The sequence below is a fragment of the Rhipicephalus sanguineus genome, chromosome 1 (genome assembly GCF_013339695.2).
Source record: "Rhipicephalus sanguineus isolate Rsan-2018 chromosome 1, BIME_Rsan_1.4, whole genome shotgun sequence".
In the NCBI taxonomy this organism is placed as follows: domain Eukaryota; kingdom Metazoa; phylum Arthropoda; class Arachnida; order Ixodida; family Ixodidae; genus Rhipicephalus; species Rhipicephalus sanguineus.
In genome coordinates, this window is record NC_051176.1 from 143216599 (window position 1) to 143240155 (window position 23557).

The following is a 23557-nucleotide window of genomic DNA, read 5'->3' on the forward strand; positions in this document are numbered from 1 at the left end:
GTCATGTGGGCTGACAGCTCACAAAGCAATTAATGCTAGCTACAATAATTAAAGCTAGCCAAAGCTAACAAGCTTACCATGCATGAGAGGCTGTTCTTCAGGCCAGAAGAAAACACCCCGCTAGGCAAGCCGAGCATTTACTTAATAGATCTTGCTTGTGTTTGTACACTCATGGTGCCACCAGGAGTCGCAAGTGGCTTGATGGTACTTACATCTCCGAATTAATGGTGTGTCGTAGATTAGCAACCAAAGAACAAGGACCCTCTGCATGGCACAGCCAAATTTCTACAACCACGTATATACTACATAGTGCACTTTGTATTCCATGCCGTTTCAGCTGTATAAAATCTGAACATATTTGGAGCCTACTTCTGTGGCCCTTTTCAAGTAGGCTCCAAATATGTTCAGAATTAAGTAGCAAAACATGCAGCCACTGCTGACTGTGCCACTGGCAGAGCTCATACTTTGAATATACCTAAATTTAATGAGCTGTGATTTAAATAAATGTAATAACCAATCACAGTTCCACAAAAAATAGAAAAAAAATATTTTATTACCTTAACAAAAACAATACAACAATAAAATGTGAATTGACAATGGCAATATTTCATTGGGATAAATTCAGGTTGCCAAAACAAGCTCAAAACAAATAACATAGCGATCAGTATCTACATGTTCAGCATTGATTTGGGAGCATTATAGTACAAAATCAATATAGATATCTAACTTATCTGCTTTATACATAGATCAAAATGCTCTTATGACACCTGTGTTTAACGAAGAATACACACATTGTGTGAGCCTTCTGACTTTAGCCTTACTCAGTGCAAGTGCTGAATAACAGAACTGGCAAACGGCACTGAAACAGGCACAAACAAAGCATACATCGGCTCATGCTAATGAGATGTGCCCCTCTTGTCCCTATAATAGCTCTGTATACACACATGCACACTGTAATATATGTTGGCACAGTAATCCACATCACGCATTTGGCACATACATCACCTGAAAGGCTAGAAAAAATATGAATCTCCTGGACGGCTCTTGGTTAGAGCATATGAATGATGTCCCTCATACATTAGAATGATTGAGACGCCTCAATCAGTTTTTCAAAGGTTATTTAAGCTGTGCAGCAGTTCCAGTAAAAATGATTTCATTGTGATGACATGACGTTTTCTAATTTTAATTAAAAAAAATTGACAGCCCTGAATTTTGAAAATTCAGAAACGACACAGCCAAACCTCAAAGTAACTTACATAATTTACCATAGTGTAACAACATTTTATGAGCCAGTTTTGTTTTCCCTGGAGGTGTATGTGTTGTGACAGATGTAGGTGGTCACATGGTAGCAAGACACAGACATTGTGACACTCACACTGGCTTGATGGTGGTCTGTTATGCTGCTGTATTGCACCACACAATAAGTAGCAGCACAGTAGACAACAGAGCGAGCCAAAATGAGCCACAAAATGTAGCAATGTCCTGCTCCAACGTGACCACCCTGTGCGTCTTTGTCAGAACACATACACCTCTTGGCAAAACGAAACTGGTTCTTAGAAGGTTATTACTACCATAAATTATGTAGGATATTTTGAGGTTGCCTGTACCTTTTCTGGGGTTTCAAGCTCTAAAACCTTCATTTAACAACAATTGCCATGTCAGTGCTGCTTTAACCACAAATCTAAGAGCGTTGTTAAAAAAACTAGGTGGGTCTGTGTTGTCTCACTTACGATCAGCTGTTACAGATTATTATATTATGTTTGGGTCTAGAAGAAATGACACATTGCTCTATTTGCCTGAATATTTTTTGATTCGGGCTAAATGCTAAAAGAGATTTAATATGTGATAAATGTGCTTTTTCATACCTGTAACAGTGATTTGTTCACTCTGTGATCACACTATACTGTCACTACTGAAAAAAGTACCTGTAAAAAAGGTAAAACAAGAGTAGCCTTTGAAGATAAAATAACAGACCTATGAGCACTTAAACCATCTAAAAGAGCATATAACATAGCATGCATCTAACATCAGGCAAGATTACAGGCAAGGCTACACAAGAGTGCAGTATGTTGGCATGTCCTTGCACAACATGGTATTCATTCCAGGAAATTGTGCCAAGAAAATAAGACAAAAAAAAAAAATCCAACAGATCCCATGCACTGTGGGAATCGATGTAATGCAAAGCAGCCAGCAAAGAGCTGCATACATTGCCTTGTTTGTCTTGGAGCCAAATGAAATCATTCATGCCATGGCATCTAGTTCACCATATATCGCATGTTTTCCATGCACGCATGCATGCACAATCTGGTATATACCATGCCAATGAAACGTAATTCGGGTATATACAATGCATGACCTGTCATTTATGTTCATTACGCACTCGTGTCATGCCATACCAATTTTGGTATATATCCAGTTAACAAAACGCCCGGAAGCGCACCATGACAGTGTCATGTAAATCATAATACCGTACATGACATGCATAACATGATTCGCGTGTTAAGACATGTCATTTATGTTCGTCATGCAGTCACATCGTGCAATACCAATTTTGGTGTATATCGAACGAGCGAAATGGCCACGAGTGCACCATGAGTGTGGCATGCAAATCATGCCATACATGACATGCATATCATAGCTTTCATGTTGCCACCTGTCACTTATGTTTGTCATACAGTCACATCGCGCAATACTAATTTTGGTGTATGTCAAGCTAGCGAAACGGCCACAAATGTACCATGAGTGTGGCATGTAAATCATGACATACATAACATGCATGTCGTGTTTTTCATGTTACCATCTGTTATTCATGTTCATCATACAGTCGCGTTGCGCAACAGCAATTTTGGTGTTTATCAAGATAGCGAAACGGCCGCGAATGCACCATGAGCGTGGCATGTAAATCATGTCGTACATGACTTGCATGTTATGATTTTCATGTTACCACCTCTCATTTACGTTCGTCATACAGTCGCGCAATGCAATACCAATTCTGGTGTAATCAAGCTAGCGAAGCGGCCGCGAATGCATCATGAGCGTGGCATGTAGATCATGTCGTACAAGACTTGCATGTCATGATTTTAATGTTACCACCTCTCATTTAGGTTCGTCATAGTCGTGTCACGCAATACCAATTTTGGTGTATATCCAGCAAGCGAAACGGCCGCGAATGCACCATGAGCGTGGCATGTAAATCATGACATGCATGTCATGGTTTTCATGCTACCACCTGTTATTCATGTTCTTCATACAGTCACATCGCACAATACCAACTTTAGTGTATATCAATTTAGCGAAACGGCCGAGAGTGCAACATGCGTGGCATGTAAACCATGGCATACGACATGCATGTCATGATTTTCATGTTACCAAGTGTCAGTTATGTTCCTCATAGAGAAATGTCTCGTCATACCAGTTTTCGTATAATATCCATTCATTTAAATGGCCGCGAGCGTCCCGAGATCATGTCATGTAAATCATGCTGCACATGACATGCGTCTCATGATTTGCATGTTAGGACCTGTCATTATATTCGTCATGAACTCGTCACGCCATACCAATTTTGGTATATATGAAATTAACGGAACGACCGCAAGAGCCCCAAGGCCGTGGAATGTAAATCATGCTGTACTGACACGCATGTCATGATTTTCATGTTATGGCCTGTCATTTATGTTTGTAATAAGGTCATGTTATGCCATACCAATTTTGGTATACATCCAATTAACGAAACGGCCAGGAGAGCACAAAGTCGTAGGCGGCTAGATAGATAGATAGATACGCTCTAAGTCGCAGAAGTTTGCTAAGAAATGCTTCGCATTTAAAACGGTAACCAACATTCCCTAGTGGAATATCAGGCCCCCAGCTCTTTTTTTATGCTTATGCAGAGAATCTGACATCACCGGTAACTTTTTTTTTTGCTTAAGCATGCTTCAGTGAATATGTTTCTCTAGCACAAAAGAGTTGTCACAACACAATAGCTAAACATCTATGTGGGCATATATACAAAAGAAGTGTATTGTCAATGCCAATGGCACCTCGAGAATGAAGGTCAGGTATACAGGGGTGATCTCTAATATGTGCGATTAAACACTGTTCGGACGTACCTTATACAGCACAAAAATGCAACCAGCATGCCAGAGGCATGCGCAGGTTGAGTTTTGACAGCTGTAAGCTTTATACAGATGGAACAGGGAAAGGATGTTTCACACACTATCTCAAACATGTTACACTGAATGAAAATTTCCTTGCGAGCCTTTCGGCAGGCCTACACACAGGAATAAAACTGCAAACCTCCGACAGGTGCACAAGAATATCTGCAATACGCACTACAAAATGGTCGTGCAAGATAGGTGCAAGGTCAAGAAAGGGTTACTGTAATGTTCACCCTTTGAAAAGAAAGGTCAAGCCAGTAGTGAAGAAGTAGAGCAGGTACACTTGCGGCAGGCAAGCTAAATGTGATCCCTCTGGAGTGCGAAACAGCAATCGTACAGGCGCTGCACGACACCCGAAAGAAGGGCTGGTTGCACAGCACCTTTGATGGAGTCGGTGGCCTAATACAGGCTTAGCTACACACTGCGGCAATGGCTGCAGCAAAAGAGTAGATCAGGTACATCACACAATGAGTGCCTACACTAAGGGGAGTTGCAACTTTCACCAGCTTACTCATAACATCATTCGCCTGAAGCAGCACAAGAAAGTGGCCACACTCGGCAAGAGTTGGCTTGTATAGATGATGTAAAAGAAAGTGCAGAGGAATGTTGCTGCTTTCCGGTTAAAGGAGTACCGACACATATTTTCAGAGTTTTAGAAGCACATGCTTCTCACATGAAAAGCGCGACAGTAAGCATGAAGGCTGGGAAGCACAAGTTTTATATTGATTTGATACCAAAGTTGATCTCAAAATTCAAGACCCGGTGTCATTGGCACTGTGGTGTTGTGAAACAGATATATATATATTTGCCGACATCGCGCACAAATATGGCTAGGTATGATGATGTTGGTTAAAAAAAAAATGTGTTTCACATGTTTTTTCTGGCTGCATGTTTCTGGCACATGTTTCTTCTGGTACTCTCACGTGCTAGCAGCAATCGCAAGACTGAAGCAAGCCAGTAGATCATGACGTTTCCACCTCCAAGGTAGTGAAATTCAAACTTTTTAATGGAGACAATTATTACAGTAGACTATTTAGAGCACTTTGGCAGCTGACAATGCTTTTTTATAGAGACTTGGAGGCTGTGGACCTTCATTTAATTAAAGAAAATCAAAAGCTGAAAAAATCATGCCAGTACTCCTCTAACTTGAAACGTGCAGCCCCTTCCAGTGACAACTGGCCTAACAAAGATTTCGGTACTGTACAGTTGTGGCCAGAGGCAACACCCGAGGCAAATGAACAGCCACGAAGACAGACACAACTCCCGTCATTGAAGACTTCTTTTTTTTTTTTTTTTGGCTAGGTCTGTGTTCATTTAAATCATGGACTTGTGAGCAACAATAGCACCACTCTGCCTCCCAATGTCGCAATACAATTCCAAAGCCACGGATTGTGTCAGCTACACCTAACAGCCAGGTGAGCAAACTTCCTTTTTCTTATTTCGTCGAACATTGGAACGCAGTAAGGAGCCCTCGTGCACCATTTTAGTTTGGAAAAAATACTTTGATAAAAATTAATGACTCTTTATACACTTGGCAACAGATTTGTTCATTCATGTTATGCGCAGCAGAATTTTAATATCTGTTACGGAACACGACATATATTTGTTCAACAAAAATGAGTCCTATTGAAACATGATGGAGCACAAATAGTAAGATGGTGCAGCCAAACTTCAATATTAAAATCGCCATTCGAACTTCAACATTAACCTGAATGAGAGTTTTAGTAAAACATCTAAAGCGGATAAGATAAAGCAAAGTAGTGTAACACTCATTAATTAGCACTTGCCGTACAAAAAGCTAAAAGAGTCATAAAAGGATATAAAAGCTGATGAAAAAAAAAAGAAAAAGAAAACTAACAGCCATGACTAGGAGGGATGCACTGAACAACCATAAAGACCACAGCAAGCAATGAGAAGTGGACAACCTCACACCTGACTGCATAGAAACACTAGAAACAAGATTGAGAAGGATATGAGAGCACAAGAAGCAGGATGTTGACAAGACAGCAGTGGACAAGGAAACATTTTTCAAACAGCCATTCACTGAAGCAACCATGCACAGGTTTGTTATGAAGAACAACTATGCGGCTTCATGCTGACAGAGTAAGTGAATACAGTAATTGTCAAATGGCCATTACTTAAGTGTAAGTGTGGGGTGCTATTCTGTCTACATTTCTATTTCCCATGCTCTTATCCTTTTTTTTTTGCTGGCATCTCTTGATAACTGCATAAGGCCAATGACATACACAGTAAGTTAAGAGTGTTCAAACACATAGATACACTACAATAGCACTAAAATGAGGTTCCTGCATCAACTTTTCCCACTCATAATAGAGGACAAGGGAGTAACAAAAAGCACATTTTTTTCACGACATCATATATTCGTTGTGATGAAAATAATTGCAGCATAGTTATCAGGTCGCATGATTTCAGATGCTCACCGAGCAAGATCAATGCTCTTGTTCGTGCTATATAACTTTTTTTTTTGTAGGTTTGTTTGTTGTGGGCATCTTCACAACAGTGGATAACAGGTTACGAAAAATCATGAGTAGATAAGAGATTCAAAAGAATGTGGCCTACTGATGAAAAACTCGATTTTGTTGCCATTTTATAATGTGGGCAGGCTGCATACCACCAGTGAACCTTAGAAGCTGTCTATGACTTTATTGTTCACAGTGACCAAGTGCCTGGCTTATAGTGTGCCTACTCAGCACACCCAGAATGGTCACAAATCAGCCATGTTCACAATACATTATGATAATGACAGCAGCCAGAAAAAATACAAGCCACACTCCAAGTGCAAAATACGCAAAAGATTACAGTGTCGGTGCTAGTTCAGCAAAAAAATTTTCCAGACTTAACACACTGGCTCACCTCATCACCAGTGACAATTTGCAACATCATATGCAGAAGCTGTACATGTAATTTCAACACACTTTGCAAATCATTAATGTGATTCAAGAGGGAAGGGAAATTAGAGAGCTTATTCACATTTACATGACCCAGAAAGGTGTTCTCTCGAGCAGGACACCTTCTGGCTAGGCCTGACACACTAGTATGGTCGATGTGAGAAAAGCATGAGTTGAACTTCCATTAATGACTTCAAAACAAAATGAATTAAGAAATACGGCCTTGTTGTCAAGTATATTGAGGTAAAGGGCATGCATGAGCTCATCATTTACACATCCATCACTGAGACAGCACGTGAAAGAAAGTTAGTGCATGTCCAATTTGTGCCCTCAGTGTGAAATTTGTAGGCATTTAAAAAGAAACAGAGCAGTAATCACACAAACAGAGCAATAGTCAATGTACAACAGGATTTCACATGGTTATAACATAAATGAAGTAAGGTTCACTCTTCAATCCACGGTATCTGTTCTACCTTTAAATACACAGATGCTTGTCACACATGATCCTATTGCTCTCTGCAATCTGTGACCATAAACGGGCAGCCACAAACTTCCAGCAGAATTTGAAGTGGCAAGCACACGAGTTAGCATTCCGTGCTGGTAGCTGGGAGCTCTTGCACATACTGCCACGGGAAGTAGCCAACCTGTGGAAACAATGTCGTTAACATTATTGCAGCTTCATTTTCAGATCATGTCTTCAATTTGAGTAAGGCAAACCAATGTAATGCAGCCCAAGCTCGTTCAAACACACACCACACAAGTCACAGCCCGGGCTGCACCACTTATTGTAAAATATCCCTCCACTCAACATGTCACAAAAGAAATGTGGTTGGCAACACCAACTCTCAAGGAAAGTAGCCACTACACTTTAACCCTTTGCGGTCCTACGTCGGCCCCTGCCCGACAATGCAACACGGTTGCAGCAGTCCTTGGTCACGCACTGATGGACAAGTATTTTCGCTGTTGATTCACGCGCGCAATTTCTCACTACATTATGCGCCATCTGTAAAATAGTAAGTGAACTACTTTTACTTGAGCTTTGAATCTTTTACTTTCGGACCAGAACGGACTGAAGGTGATAAAGGGTTTTGGACCGCAAAGGGTTAATACAGTAGACTCCCTTTACACTTTACAATGTGAATTCACCAATTATAGTTCTGCTTTTTAATGCACAAGACTGCTTTTTTTTCCCAGGTCTAACAAAAACATTTGTCAAAATCTACAACACAACTTAGGCCATTCCTGGCGTGAAGTTGGAACAGTAAGCAAAACCTCAAATAATGGAACCATATTTTTCCATTTATGTACCTATTTCGCAGCGTATTTAAAATTTTCATTGTTCAGCTAAAAAAAAATTATGAAAGCCACTGACTCATTTCATTTTTTTTTTTTATTATGTGCCCTGCATGCCTGCCATATTTCTCTCAGCCTTTCATGGCCTCCTGGCCAGTTTTACAGTGGTTATTTTCTTCGTCTGGCTTCTGCGAGGCAGACAAGGAAGGGGCCTGTTTTAATGTTTGAGATATGGGCACTGTAAATTCTTAATATGTGAAATACTAAATAGCTGTAGAGCAACATTCTACGCTTCCCGTTGCTCTCCAAAGTGCTGTCTACTTCACTAAATTTTGAAGCATAGAAAAAACACGCATGTTACACTACACTACAGTTTCATGGAAAGAGCATGGTCTACTCACACGCTCCTGAATTTGACCTTTCCACCAGCCTTTTTCCTGACCTGCTTTGCTGAGCACCGTAACCACATCACCTTTGACCAGACCCAGCATGCTTTCTGTTGTTGGCTGAAAGTTGTGCAATGCCACTGCATGCCCCAAGTGTTCCACTGCAGATTGATAAAACAACCATACAAAGCATGAATCTGCTGAAAAAAGCATCTTAGTGAAGCAGTGTGAACTAGCAGAGTTTCCACTTGGGCTCGTTGGTTAAACATAGTGAAGGGAACAACACAGATTCTGACGAGGATGAAGAGAGGCACGTCACATGTTTGTCTACTGTGTGCCTCTCTTCATCCTCATTGGTATTTGCACTGTTCCCTTCACTAGTGTGAACTAAATATTTATTTGGCACAATGAACCAGTGTCAAAGACAACATATACCATACATACTTGTGTAAGGCCGGCACTTTTTTCTGATATTTTACTGTGTGCAGGCTTTACACGAAGCAGCCTTACATGTAGTCACCGAGACATACTATGCTCGCACCAAAATGCAGAATACTCATGACAGCCAGCGCAAACAGAACATGGACGAGAAAAGGAAACGATGACACAGGTGCTGTCTACCAACTGAATGTTTATTAGAAAAACACTAAAGATATATATGGGTAGGAAAGAAAATATCATCTAAACCTCACTCCCTCCAAAAAAACCAATTAAACCAATTTGCTACCCATTACACTATGCAAAATGATGCAACCACTTTCAGATAACTACGAACCCATTTATAGTCGCCCATGAGCACTTTGGACATGAGTGATGCCCCCAAAAATGTATGAATAATCGAACAGTCTGAAAAAAATTGAACAATGATAAAATTTTTTTTTGAATTATCAGATGCAAGCATAAATATGACTTGGTGCAATACGTCAGGAAAAGCAAAAGTGGTTGATTATCATGTGCATTGCCACCGTCTTTTTTTTTTTTTCTGCTCATTATTTTGGACACCGACTGCAAATGTTCAACTAGAAAAAATAAAGATTTTGAACATTTTGACAAGTGCAGGCTTTATTTTTGACTGTTTCGAAAATATACGATTGCATATGTTCAACTAGAAAAAATAAAGATAGGTAATATTTCGGGTAGGGATAAGCAAAAACTATGAATTAATAGAATTAATCAAATGGTACAGATTGAACTAAGCAGCTTTTAAATACATTAAGAACATAGCAGGTCAATCAAAATTTGAAATTTGTTTAAATAAACATAGAGCATGAAATATCAGACTTTGAATTACTTCGAGTCAACTATAATTAGGTGCAAAACTGTTTACAAATATTTCTTAAATGCAAGTCATCCAAAAGTTCTTAAAACTAGTATTCCATTTTTCAGATTCATTTTATTCTCCATTTTTTCTCTTCTTCTTATGAGCTGCAATGAATGGCCAAGCACCCAGTGCAAATGATAATAAGATATCAATGAATGATAAAGGGCAATAATTATGAAATGCAAAATGGATTATTATGCGATACGACTCGAGAGCTGCATTTCTGATATGGTATTTCCTTTAAAATATGGTCTTTCCCTTTCATTGTTTTCGCCTTTTGCCACAAGTGTGAGCTGGCATCCTTGAACCCTCACCTACCGTATTTACTCAAATGTAACGAGAGTTTTTTTCCGGGTTTTTGCTACCTGAAGTCGACCCTCACGTTACAATCGTTACAATCGAATACGTACCAAAATACAAGTTGTCTAAAAAGTGCAATGATGCACACAATTATTTTACATTTGTTTTATTTTTTTTTTTTCCTTCCTGGACGCAATGAAAAGTCACTCCTCGCATTACAATCGTGGTCATGTTACAACTGAGTAAATACAGTACTCACAGGATACACACTGAAACTGGGTCTGCAGACTTGTATGTACTGGAGTTTGGCTGTTTCCTACAGTGATACAGTCACAGGCACACCGAGTCAATAAGGAGTGCATTAATTCAGCACTAGATGTGGTTGTCCTCCATATGGCAAATTCTAATGGCACCACTAATCAGCCAGAGCTTTGATAGTAACACTTACCTGTTCCATTTGTGATTGGTGTGCTGACAACATTTTTAAATGGAATGAGAAGAGAAATGTCAAGTCCCTTAAAGCTCTCCGAGAGGCTATGGGTCTCGTACCATGAAACTAGCTCCTGCAATGGTAGATAGAAAGACAAGCACGTGTCTTTAAAATGTGCTCGAATCCCAAGACAGCATATATGGTAAATGTTTCAGTATTATGTCCATGGAAGTGAAAATTGCCAACATAAATTTGAAAATGCCAGTTTTCCCAGCAACTTCGTGACTTAATTTTAAAAATTTACGCACCATCATATGTGTGCTATGACTTGGGGGTAAAAAAATTACCATTTCCTTCTTTCAGCAGTAGAAATGAAAAAATATGCTATTATCGGATGCTTCTTAGTGTGCACATCTCTCTCATCTCTGGTCACATTAGTTTTTCTAGCTATCCTGTAAGAAAAACAAAACAAAACAAAACACTACATGCATATGCATTGTGCATAACTATCACATTACACAAATTTACTCTAGAAAGTCCTGCCAAATGTTTGTGTTATGCTTTAAAGTGAACATACATAAATGAAGCTAGCATAAGTAAATATAGAATAAATAAACAAATCGTCAGAATAACGTACAGCTTAGCTGTTTCTTATGCCAGCCGTGCTAAGAGTCCTCTTATAATTGAGTAATTTCCCTGAATTTAAATTAAGATAATTGTTATAAAATGTCCTTTTCATAGGGCATCATACTATAAACAAAGCATTATAAGAGATACTGGAAAACAAAACAAGCAGAACCATTCACTCTTCCAATTACTGCCATTATAGCATTTTGTAAAGCTTGTGAATGCAAAGTAAAGCAAGTGCAGTTTGTACACCTCACCTAGACATTTTCATTAGCTTATTTGACAATAACATCAGCAATTATGACAATAAGTAATTATACTACAAAGAATATCTTTCAAGAGTCCTTCCTTATCATATAATGCATACAAACCACCTAAGATTAAGATTTATGCTGAATAAATGTGTATCAAGAGATCAAAAATAGTCAATAAGTGTAGCTTGGGCTTGTTGATACATAATGTGAGTGGAATAGCGCACACTTAGACAGGAATGGAGTAAGTGAGACGACAAAAGCGCTAACTATCAATAAATGTTTATTTGAAACAGCAGAGAAAGACTTATGTACAAGACTGGGTGAGGTGAGTGCGCATGTCACACAGGCATGACTGTAAACAATCTAAAATCGGCACGAAGGCACGCAGTCACCCAGTCTTGTACACATGTCTTTCTCTGCTGTTTCAAATTAACATTTGTTGATAGTTTGCGCCTGTGTCGTCTTGCTTACTCCATCCCTGTCCAGTGTGCGCTATTCCACTCACACCAAAAGTAGCGTGGTCATAGAGTAAAAAAAAAGGAGCTTTTGTGGCCCTTTTACACAATCTGGGAATGAGGTGCCTCATCTGCACTAGTGTCAGATATGTCACTAACAACATATCTGAGTGTGTCAAAGTATAGACATCAACGCCAGGTGTGCACCTCCACTGCACAAATTTCATTACTCCAGTGACTGGGCAAACCTGCACCACAACCTAACCAAGAGTGAATCTGTGAAACATACCACTATACTTCGAAACGTTTTTGTCTCGGATAAGTAAAACTGGTTGTCATCGTAGCAGACCCGCATATGCTTGACTTGGTTGTCGAAACTGCAACAGAGAAAACATGACACCATGAATAAATTTTGAGATAGTGTTGCTTGATTTTGTAAGACTTCTAATAGCATTGCTCCGGGTCTCCAACCAAAAATTTTTCGAAATCTTTATTATTCTACAGTTATAACTAGAGACCGGATTTTAGGCAAATGCCTATTTTGTTCCTTGCGTTCCTATAGCGCCACTTTGATATATGAGCATCAATTAGAGGTTAAGAAGGGCTTTTATGGTGTTTTTATAGTGCCTATAAAATGCCTATTTTTGGCGTTTGTGCCTAAATGATCATAAATGCCTATAAATGCCTATTTTCAGAACTGGCGCTTATATGAACACTGTTTCGCCTCTAGCTTTGATTTCAAGTGCAGTATGAGACCGTTATTCATGTTACCGCGCAACATTGACTGTTCAGAACTGTTTGGGGTTCAACCTAGTCCTCTAGTTCAGCCAACTTCCGGAAAACAACCGTTAGCAGCACTGAAGTGGGACACGCCGGCGAGCATTCGCTTCCTCACTAACATGACGCCGGCGGTTGGCAAATGCGAGGCCGCGGAGAGTCGTCAGCGGAAAGGAGAGTGAAGAGCAAAAAAAAAAAAGGCAAAAAATGTGATGTGCACGGGCTTTTTGTCTTGTTTGTAATTTATTTTGTAAGGTGTTCACTGCAGCAGCGTAGCCAGAAATTTTTTTAGGCAAGGGGGAGGGGGGTTAACCATACTCATGTTTGTGTGTGTGTTCGTATGTGTGCGTGTATATATACACATGCAAAACTGAAAAGTTTGCACCCCTCGAAGCCCCTTTCCCTCCCTGGCTACGCCAATGGTTCACTGCCAAGGGAGAAATTGGCTCTACGCGATTCGACCCGGGTAATAGGAGGAATCGCTCCCGTCTTGTCTTTTAGCGATCTGGCTATCTGCTCCCGCTCCGCCCTTCTTAGCCATGCCGAAAAAATATTCAGGAGTGTATTGATTCGACAGTGGGCACTCGACTCACCGTGCAGAACACGGGAGAGACCATGGTCTGCGAACCGTGCGGGACAAAGCACTGTACAGCTCTGTTCAACCGTTGGCGCCTTTATGCAATTTTAAGCAATAACATTTGTTTTTCTGTCATAAATAGAGGTCGCGCACGTCTTCGTTTGAAATTATTTGCATTTATGTGAATTTTTATTGTGCCTATATTTACTATTTTGGAAGCCTAAAACGTTGTTTTGCCTGCCTATTTTTGGCACCTAAAACTAGCTTTTTTTAACGCCTAAAAATCCGGCCTCTAGTTATAACACTGCAAACTTGCAGATATACATAAATGTATGTAATTATTTTGAATATGAGATCGATATTTGTTTATCTAATTCCATTTCAGCTTTACACAAGCTTCATTTACATAATAGAGATTAGCAAAAAATCTATTTCAGAAATTTCGCTAAGCAGCAGTGGCATAAATCATGGGAGGTCAGGGGCGGTCCTGAACCCCCTTGTGTTCAGGCTGGGGGGACAACCCTTGCAAATGTGCCCCCCCCCCCCCCTTAAATTTATCTTTGAAAACATTCAATTTGAATTGCAAAAAATAACAGTTAAGAGTTAAAAGATGCCTCCGCCAAGAAGATGAGTTCTTTGTTGGTGAGGCCCAGTGAAGGGGACCTAAAGCACTTATCACCCAATTTTGCAATCGCCTCAGCCTCAGTGATTTTGCGAATCAGCTGCGTCCTGCCACAGGTAACAATCGTGCGAAGATTAAATTTAGGCTGACAGCCACAATCCCGACAATGAATTTCCAAGAAACCACTCGCGCAGTTTTTTCAATATTTTGGTGTTCTCGTAACCGGTCATTGAGGAACTGCCCGGTTTGCCCATGGTACTGCTTCCCACACAAAGCGGGAGGCTGTACAAAGTGACCGGTAACATTTAACTCGTAACTGTTGTTATTTTTATTCCATGTATACCCATGTGCAGTCTATACTGCTTCAATATATAAACAGGTAGAGTGGCACAACAAACTTAACTGAAAGTTAATGCCGGGTGTGTTGTCTCTCTGTTGTCCATGTCTTTTTTTTTTTGTTGCGCATTTGTACTGAAGTAATGGATTACCAGCTTGCCCAGAATGCTGCTCTCATTACCCTTACATTTAACTGGCAAACGCTGCCATGATTGTTCAACTGAGGTAAGCTCGTGTACAGCAGCAACTAGAGCCTTAGAGGTATTTTCTAAATGTAGTAGGCTGAAACACAGCAGTGACTAGAGTATTAAAGATGGTACATTGTCACCAGCTTTAGAATAAAGATGAGACATAAAAATTAAACATCCTCGCAAATTGCATGATGATGATAGCTAGTGGACTGATGTGACACTTTCGCTTCAGCGACACTGGAGTTTTAAGTAAGAACGCCTTCATCCTGCAATCAATACAGCATCGATAGTCCTGTAAAAGCTTGAGCTGCATGCACCTTTGTAATTCAATGATTAAAACATGAAAATGACCCCTTGCTGTTCTAACGTTTCGTACCATTGGGGTTTTCTTGTCAGTGCCTATTATTAGAAAAATATTCGGGAAAATCTCAAATATGTGCTATTCGATTCGAGTACTGAATAGAATAGAATGTTATTAGATTTGTTATTCGAAAATTTTGTTCATATTCGCATGCCCCTACCAATCGGTATAAATTCTCGCTTTTAACGATCTCAACACACATTTCAGGAACAACAAAGTTTTCAGATTAGCTTCAGCTGAGCATATTTTGTATATGAATTAGTAGTGAACCGAACTATTCAAAAATCTTTTCAATTTCAATATATGCAGATATGACTAAGTGAAATTTAACTCTGCCTGGGATTTCTTGTGTACTACAATCCACTACAAGGCAACTGCTTGACCGATAGTCAAATTCTAAGTCTTGTAATAATCAAAGAATCACTCAGCCACTGCAATTGCTGGGCCACACTCACTTTATGCTGATAGCATAGCCACCATTCTGCTTGGCACTTATGCGCAAAAGGAAGGTGCCACTTGGTGATTTTTCCAGTAGGGCAGTGGCGCCTTCCCTCTCCATGGTGCCAGCAAACCAGGGATATTCTTCAAGGTTCAAGTTGACATAGCCGTCGCGACTTGGAGGCAAGGGAGGTGCCGAGTGCATGCCTTGTGGTCCTGAGCTGTAGCTCCTGCCCAAGGGTGCTGGGCACTCATATGAGCCCCGCTTGTCCAGCTGTGCAGGGTGGTAATTACTGGTTAGCATGTTCAGATCGGTAAATAGACTGCAAGTGTGTACAAGGGCAAGCAACAGAGATGGTATACATGTTGTGCAAAAATTTATGGCTACTTGTATCAGATTAGCTTGGGTTGTGCGACTAGTGTTAAGCATTAGTAACAGGGTTAACCCTTTGTAGTCCGTTGTTGGCCCCTGCCTGACAACACGTACAGCACGGCCACAGCAGCAGTCCGTGGTCATGCGCACTGCTGGACAAGTTCTTTCACGGTTGATTCACGCGCATGTTTTCTCACTACATTATGCGCTGTCTGTAAAAGAGTAAGTAAACTACTTTTACTTGAGCTTTGAGTCTTTTACTTTCGGTCCAGAACAGACGAAAGGTGGAAAAGGGTTTCGGAATGCAAAGGGTTAAAACCTACACATACTTGTAACGTCTACAAAGGCAGCCAAAAAATTAAAAGCCATAGGTGAGAAGACTATGGCCATTCTGGATTATTGCATTAAGCTACTTAAAATTATTGATAAGCAAATGTTATTTCATGAATGAATGTTTCTTTTTCAGTGTTACATACAGCATAAGAATGTCCCTAAACTATGGTCATTGGGGCATGAAAAAAAAAAAAGGTTGGCGAAATACGAGTAATCTGGTGCGTCAATTGATAAGACCCAACTGCTTCAAAGAGCTTTTGCAAGGAATAGTACATTGCACAAACCAGACGTCCCTTAATTCCTAACTTAAAGATAGGAAATGACCTTGTCTGGAGAGACTGCATTAAATATTATACTTTTGCTTAACCTTGGCCAATTTTAAAAGTGAAAAGACCAGAAACAACAGTTCTAAATATATATTTTTTGTATAAGAAACTTATCTTATAGAAGGCTGGCTTTTGCTCAAGAGGGCATTTCCAAAGGTGACCAGACATCCCAATTTACACTGGTCACATCTCACTTTTATTACTACGGTCCCACTGTCCCATGGCTTACACAAGGAGTTTACATGTGGGATGGTGTTTTGTCCAAATTTGGCCTTTTCACGTCCCAAAATACCTGCCGTGTGGTACTGAGTAGGCTATTTACCTTTCTAGGTGTGGTGATGCCACCTACAAGAAGGCTCGAGGGCATGCAGCAAAACAAAGCACTGCCAGAAGTGAGGCAGCAGGATCTGTGTTGTAATCTCATAACTGTGTGGAAAACGAACTACCATTTGCATGCCCTAGCATGAATGGTCAGAATTGTGCTTTTTCTGACAAAAGCTTGAACTAGGCCAATTCAAAAGAAACGAAAGATAAAACACCAGAGGTAGCAGCACAAGAGAGAAACTGAGAAGTTTTGAGGTTCTTATCAGTAAAAGACAAAAAGCCTAGAAACAAAATTTTCAACAATCTAGATTTGCCAAGTTCACTCAGTGATCGTTATAAATTTTGGAGCCTTCATAAATAATAATTTTTGGGGTTTTACATACCAAAACCACAATATTATGAGGCACGCCGTAGTAGAGGGCCCCGGATAATTTCGACCACCTGGGGTTCTTTAATAGGAAGTGGCATTGCACAGTACATGAGCGCATAGCATTTTTAGAGTCTTTTTGTTAACATTAAGGTTGAGGCTACTATAATTGAAACAAATGCTAGAATTGCTACATTCCTACTATCAGTGTGTACCGTAGAAGCTTGATGATATTTATAGGGGGGCTCTGCACATGACTATTCTAGCAGCTCAAGCACATTAGAAAGCACTTGAGAATTTATTTCACATCAAGATTAAAAAATAACTACCAGGCCTAATAGTGTTTCGAGCATACTTTTGAAGCCCTATGCAGCACAATTATAAAGATGTCTGAGTGCCATCTTCAACTCTTTGCCGTCTTTAGTAAAGGCAAATATAATTGATTTAAGCCATGCATTCTTCCAAAACATACCCCCCTATTCCAATAACCAGGTTGTCTTCTAAGGTGTTTTAACACATTAGTGTAAATTACAATTTCAGAAAAGGCATGCCTATAGTCACACAAGTTAACTGTGCACAAGATCACAGTTTTACAATATGGCCTAAATGGATGCTTTGTTTATCACGTCTTTGTAAAAAGAGCAACAAAGAGCCATATGGTAATTAATTATTGTACAAGTTGAAGCTGAAGTCTAACCTGCGAAGTTATCAGATGTATTTTATCGTTTAAAAAACAAGAGTGTGAAATTCTTCTCTAAATGCGAGTCTTGTTGCTACTACAGTTCTTTGTAAGTTATAATTTACATAACTTATTTTTCTGATATCTTACCAGCTAGAAGCGATGTTTCAATTAAGCCTTTTTAGAGAAAATTGTGATGTTATAACAACATGTTGCCCCTGCAGAGGATCGTATGTCCTAGCATCCAAGAGTTGTATCACATGATGACTCGTGTGAGAGGCTATTGAATTTCCTCACCTCTTCAACACATGCAGCAGGAAAAAAGCCTTCTTCTGCTGTCCTTTGTAGGCGGCCCTGATAGGAGATATATCAAATCATGAGACTGATGTCAGAGGGTACAAGAAGAATTAAGGTCAGTTTTTCCAATAAGAATATGTTTAATGAGTATTTTACAAAACGAAGACTCTGAAATTCGTGAGACAAATAGGTTGAAATTAATGCTCTTGTACTGTGAAGTGGTGTCATAAATTTCGATGTAAGCAAACTACAGAACTAGACATTTGCTGTGCCCACTATTTTAGTAAATTCATGCAACATCTTGTGCACTACTTAAAAAATACACACAACACTTATTTATTCATTAGTTATTATACAGGCAACCTACCAGTTTAAAGAGGGACATGTGTTATGAATGTAACTTCATCTATTTTTTAGCCAAACTAGATGAAACAGCACATATTTGTTCAGTTTCTTGAGCCAATTTTAAACATGCAATTATATTTTAAATTAGTCAGTAGTAGTTCTTGAGATAATAAGTACTCACATTATATTGTTTGGTGAAACAATAAAAATATACCTCTTTAACACTTTCGGGACCGCCCAATTGCAGCATCGATCATATATGATCGATAGCTTTCCGCATGCTGCCAAGTTCATAGTTTCGCACGTTTTTACATGTATTGCTATCTAGCGTGTAGTTTTATCTCTAGACTTTCGGTTTCAGGATAGTCTGCCATTTTTTTGGAAAGCGGCGACACATGAGAGAGAGATTTGTGGGCAGCGGCAGCAGCAAACAGGCTCTTGTCAGGCCGCGCAAAGAAACCTATGTGAATCGCGTGATTCCATGGCAGACTTTTTTGATGTGTCGAGCAGTGAGGTGTCCGAAGATGACTGACAGCTCGGATTTTATTTCGGAGAGAGATTCGGACGAGGATCGACCTGGGATTTCAGCCAGTACTCGTAGGCAAGCGTAGTTTCACATCCGCTTCTCTCGCAAGTAGCCAAAGAGGCTTTCTGTTTATTCACATTGATTTATTTCTGTTTGGTAGAGTCTCAACAAGCTTTTAGAGAAGAGCTCATCTACCCGCTTCTCAATCTTGACGACGCCAGGCCAGCCCGCGCTGCTCCACCTCCTCCACCCCCCTTTGCGAGTCATGCAGTCCACAAGCCAGAAAATGTAGGCAGGTGCAATAATTGCAAGCTCTGTTATAAGCAGAAGGAAACCGAGTTGAAAACAGATGTTTTTTTCAGTACCTGTTAAGTACATTCATCTTTCACTACTGTGCGGAACTGCTTCGTTGAGTGTCGTAAGCCCCATTGGGCATGAGTATTGCACATGTTCTGAAGCACACCAAAAAAAGTGCTGTAGATATGTGTACCAAACTTTTCAAAATAAGAAAAGGGGCAATGAGGCATGTTTTGTATATCTTGAATTTTTTTACTGTACCATTTCCGTTCAAGTATCTAAGTTTATTCCAACTTTTTTTTTATGTTGTCCTTGCAGCAAGTGCTCAATAGGATATTTTTTATTATTACTACGTATAATCTTTATGGGTGATATTTCAATCTGTATCAAATACCATTTCATTAGCTTCATTATGATGTACGTAACAGAAATATAGTGCCATGACTTGATTTAATAAAAAAAAACTTCTGACACCCTTCCCGACTGTTTCTTTTTTATGCGGTCCCGAAAGCGTTAACATAAGGTGGTTACTAACACATAGATGGGTGCTAGAATGCATAAGGATTGCAGCACTGCAAACAGATTTGAAACTGAACATGTATTTCTTAATTACATGTATTTCTTAATTCAGAACTCAATGAAGTTCAGTGTTTGTACATAAATAATGAGGAACTTTAAAAATGAAAGTTCAAAAAAAAAATGTTGGGAGCTGTAAACAAAAGATCTGATTTAAAAAGAAATGTTTGGAGCTGTAAACAAAAGATCTCCTCTCAGTGTTGCCTTCCTTGCTTAGGCTTCATGCTGCAAAAAAGTAATTGTATCCCTAGATGTTCCAGGTCAAAATATACTGATGCACTAAACAAGGATGGTGGCCAAAAGCTGTGTTCTCACTGTTAGAGAAAAAAAGGTTAAAACTTTACAAAGTCTTGTACAGTTAAAAACATTTAAAAAGGATTGTGCTCTTTGAAGTGAGAAACTATAATAATGCAAAAATAGTTATAGATTCCGAAAATGTCGGCTTCAAAAAGTAAGTTTTTGTTTTTTCTCATGATTTTCAGCCTTCCGAGACCAGTGTCACCCCTAAGTGAAAGGGTTAATGAAACAAGGCCGGTGATGTGCAAGATGGTTAGATGGTATTCTGAAAGCCACTGTGAAACATCTACTAGATGAGCTCACAGAACTTGTATTAAATAGATTTCACAGGCGTTTATGTACTCATGGTGTCACCAGGAGTCAAGTGACTTGGTAGTACTCAACAACAACAACAACCAATATGGCCACTGCAGTAAAAGAATATGAAAAAAAAGACAGTTGTTAGAGAAGAAAATCACAGGCAAGTAATGCTTTGCACATGTGGCAACAGATAATGGTACTGCCAAGCAATTACAGAGAATGTTACTTTGCGAGTTTGTGCTTGCAATGACTCTATAAAACAATAAGTTCGGCAATATATGATTATTGAGCATTAGCTAGCAGCAAGCAGAGGGTATATGCAACAAAATTTAACTTTGGCTAAATCAGTTATAAATAATTAAGATACCACTAAGGCAATCTTGGCAAAGCTCCAGGGCTGGTAATTGACTTTCTTATCAGTCTTTAAAGGGACACTAAAGGCAAATATTAAGTCGAAGTTGATTGTTGAAATAGCGGTCCAGAAGCCTCGTAGTGCTACTTTTATGCCAAGGAAGTGCTTATTTTGAAATAAAATCACGTTTTAGGGGTCCGCATCGCGTTAGCGCACTTCAAATCACCCACCTGAAATCTGACTTTCAAATGTCACTGCTGCTGTGCCCAATGTTGCCCGCCTTTACTGCGCGGCCGCCGGCACTAGTAGCAGCTGAGCGAAAGTAGCGGGACCCACAGCAGCAACAACGGCCATCGAAGCCATCGAAGCTTGCTGCAATCGCCGCAATGGATGTGGACGGAGAACTTGACAATGAGACATTAGCTCGTGACGCTGGGCTCCAATTCAGCAACTAAGCCACTTCGAGCGTAAGGGTTCATTCCGCGGCACCCAGTGAAAAGACACATCGGTTTCCTTGCTGCAGCACTGGTGTTGTGCACCATTCGGGCATCCGGCAACATCACATGCATGCGGCATTTTGTCGAACTTTCTCTCAGAGCGACTTTTGCGAGCGTGCAAAATACACGCGGCAGTATGCGATACTGAAACTATCACTGAGACGCGACCGCATGAGCGAAGCAGGGCGCCGGGCGAAGCGCAGTTCGGCGAAAACAGAACCTTTGAACGACGAGCGCCGTTCCCTATGGCAATGCCACAGAGGTTCTTTTTTCCATGAATCAAACGGAAACGAACAAACAGCATTTTATTACGTCTTTTGATGCCCGGAAGGTTCTTTTTTTTATTGCTGCTAGTTTGATTACTAGTGATTTATTGTAGGCAGACTCTCATACGTCATCAGGATCACTTTGAAAATGTCCCACTCGTGGCGCTCATCGTGTGATACATTTAGCTTAATTTCTCGGTAAGTAGGGCACTGCTGTTGATAATATTGCCGTTTTAGTCATTGTCATACATTGAGCTTTCACTCTGACATAAATTGTTATTTGCCTTTAGTGTCCCTTTAAGTAGCACCTATGGAGCTGACACATGCACCTGCTGGTGAGTGGATAAGACGCCATATCTTCCAAGTAAAAATGCACAAACTGGCCCAACATAGTGTACTGTTAAGACTTGTTCATCATACCATGGGCACTTGTCAATGGTACTCAGTCTTAGCCGTTATGCTGAGGAGCCACACATTTACTGTCGTGCAGCACTTTCGGTAAGTGCAATGGTGACATTCTTTTTCTTTTTTTGTTCTAATATTGAAAAAGTTACTTTTGTAAGCCTTTCATGATGCATTCACTTTTATTTGCAGTAAAAGTTTTGCATGAAGACAGCTCCATATCAACACTATCTGAAACTAGGCTTCTTGTTAAACCGAAAATTCTATTGCAGTTGGCCTTAAAAAGCATGAAACTTAAGGTGCGAGCTACTTACCTCCCAAATGGAGCTGCTGATTTTTCTGAGAACCTCAATGATGTCCTCAGCAGCAAATGACAGGTACCCAGGGCTAGAGCTGCTGAATGACTGCTTGGCCTTTGCTATAGCTAAAAAACAACACAAAGAATTGAAAGTGCTTCAATACGAGTGTGACGCCTGTAGAGTATAACAAAATTCAGTGATCAAGATGGTCAACATAATAGCGGGAAACAGTTTTGAATGCCTTCCCGTCAATTTCTGCAACATGCACTATTTCTATGTTTGTCTAACAAGCCCTTATCACGCATTATTCTACTTCCTTGCATTAAAATCACAGGTTTGTTACTGAGTTTACTGTGGCCATAATGAAATACAGTCGAAACCACTTATAACGATCCCAGATATAATGATCTATCGGTTACAACGACCATATTTCGGCGCGTGCACGTACGATTTTCCTATGCTATATCCCACTGAAATTGCGTTCACATATAGCGCGAACATTTTTCAAAGCCTCCTACTTTTACAACGAACACTTCAGACACGGTCGCGGCAAAAATATGGCGCACCAGGAGCGAAAAAAAGTTAAAAACAGGCCTTCTACAGCACGAGAGAGGCCCCTCTCCAGTTTACTCGCGACGAAGGATCGGCGAGCACCGCACGCCGATTTTGGACGCTGTGAGCGAGGTCGCTCACTTTCCAGGCGCTTCTTCAGTGGCAGAATGACAGTGAGGAATAAAAAATGAACGAAATAATAGGCAACATGAAGCCTTACGGTCAGCTTTCGCACGGAAACCCTTTCTGGCGCCCAGGGGCGTAGCCAGAAATTTTTTTCGGGGGGGGTTCACCCATACTTCATGTATGTTCGTGCGTGCGTTTGTATGTGTGCGTGCATATATGCGCAAGCAAAATTGAAAAATTTCGGGGGGGGTTTGAACCCCCCCAACCCCCCCCTTGGCTACGCCCCTGCTGGCGCCGCTTTCTGCAGCTACGACTGCCTACGATGAAACTATGCCTTGGAACGCAGGAAGTCATAAAATGCAATGAGCGATGACCGCGATAACTTCTCGGCGCATAAAAGTGTACTGCGCAATGTACCGCAAAATGTCTTTCGTCTTTACGGTAACAGCAGAGACCAGTCGATCAATGATTACGACTTCCGCGTGAGTGCGGCGATGCCTTCACGGATAAGCATCAGAGGAGAGCGAAGGCGATGAATGTGCTATTATGACTTATCGCCGGCAACCTTATCACAGTCATCTGCAGCTATCTG

The 23557-nt window shown here is 40.3% G+C and overlaps 1 protein-coding gene across 4 annotated transcripts in view; it reads right to left on the reverse strand.

The window, feature by feature from the left end:
- Positions 1 to 535: 535 nt before the first annotated feature.
- The window catches only part of LOC119399346 (protein vav), a 254133-nt gene continuing 231111 nt past the window's right edge, over positions 536 to 23557 (reverse strand). For all 4 annotated transcript variants that reach the window (XM_049416844.1, XM_037666168.2, XM_049416846.1 and 1 more), the window contains 7 exons: positions 22303 to 22412; positions 18131 to 18187; positions 15449 to 15705; positions 12419 to 12506; positions 10812 to 10926; positions 8758 to 8903; positions 536 to 7707 (listed from right to left, as the gene is read on the reverse strand). In XM_049416844.1, coding sequence (XP_049272801.1) covers positions 7648 to 7707; positions 8758 to 8903; positions 10812 to 10926; positions 12419 to 12506; positions 15449 to 15705; positions 18131 to 18187; positions 22303 to 22412 — 833 coding nt within the window. In that variant the 3' untranslated portion in view covers positions 536 to 7647. The remainder of the gene's footprint in view (positions 7708 to 8757; positions 8904 to 10811; positions 10927 to 12418; positions 12507 to 15448; positions 15706 to 18130; positions 18188 to 22302; positions 22413 to 23557) is intronic.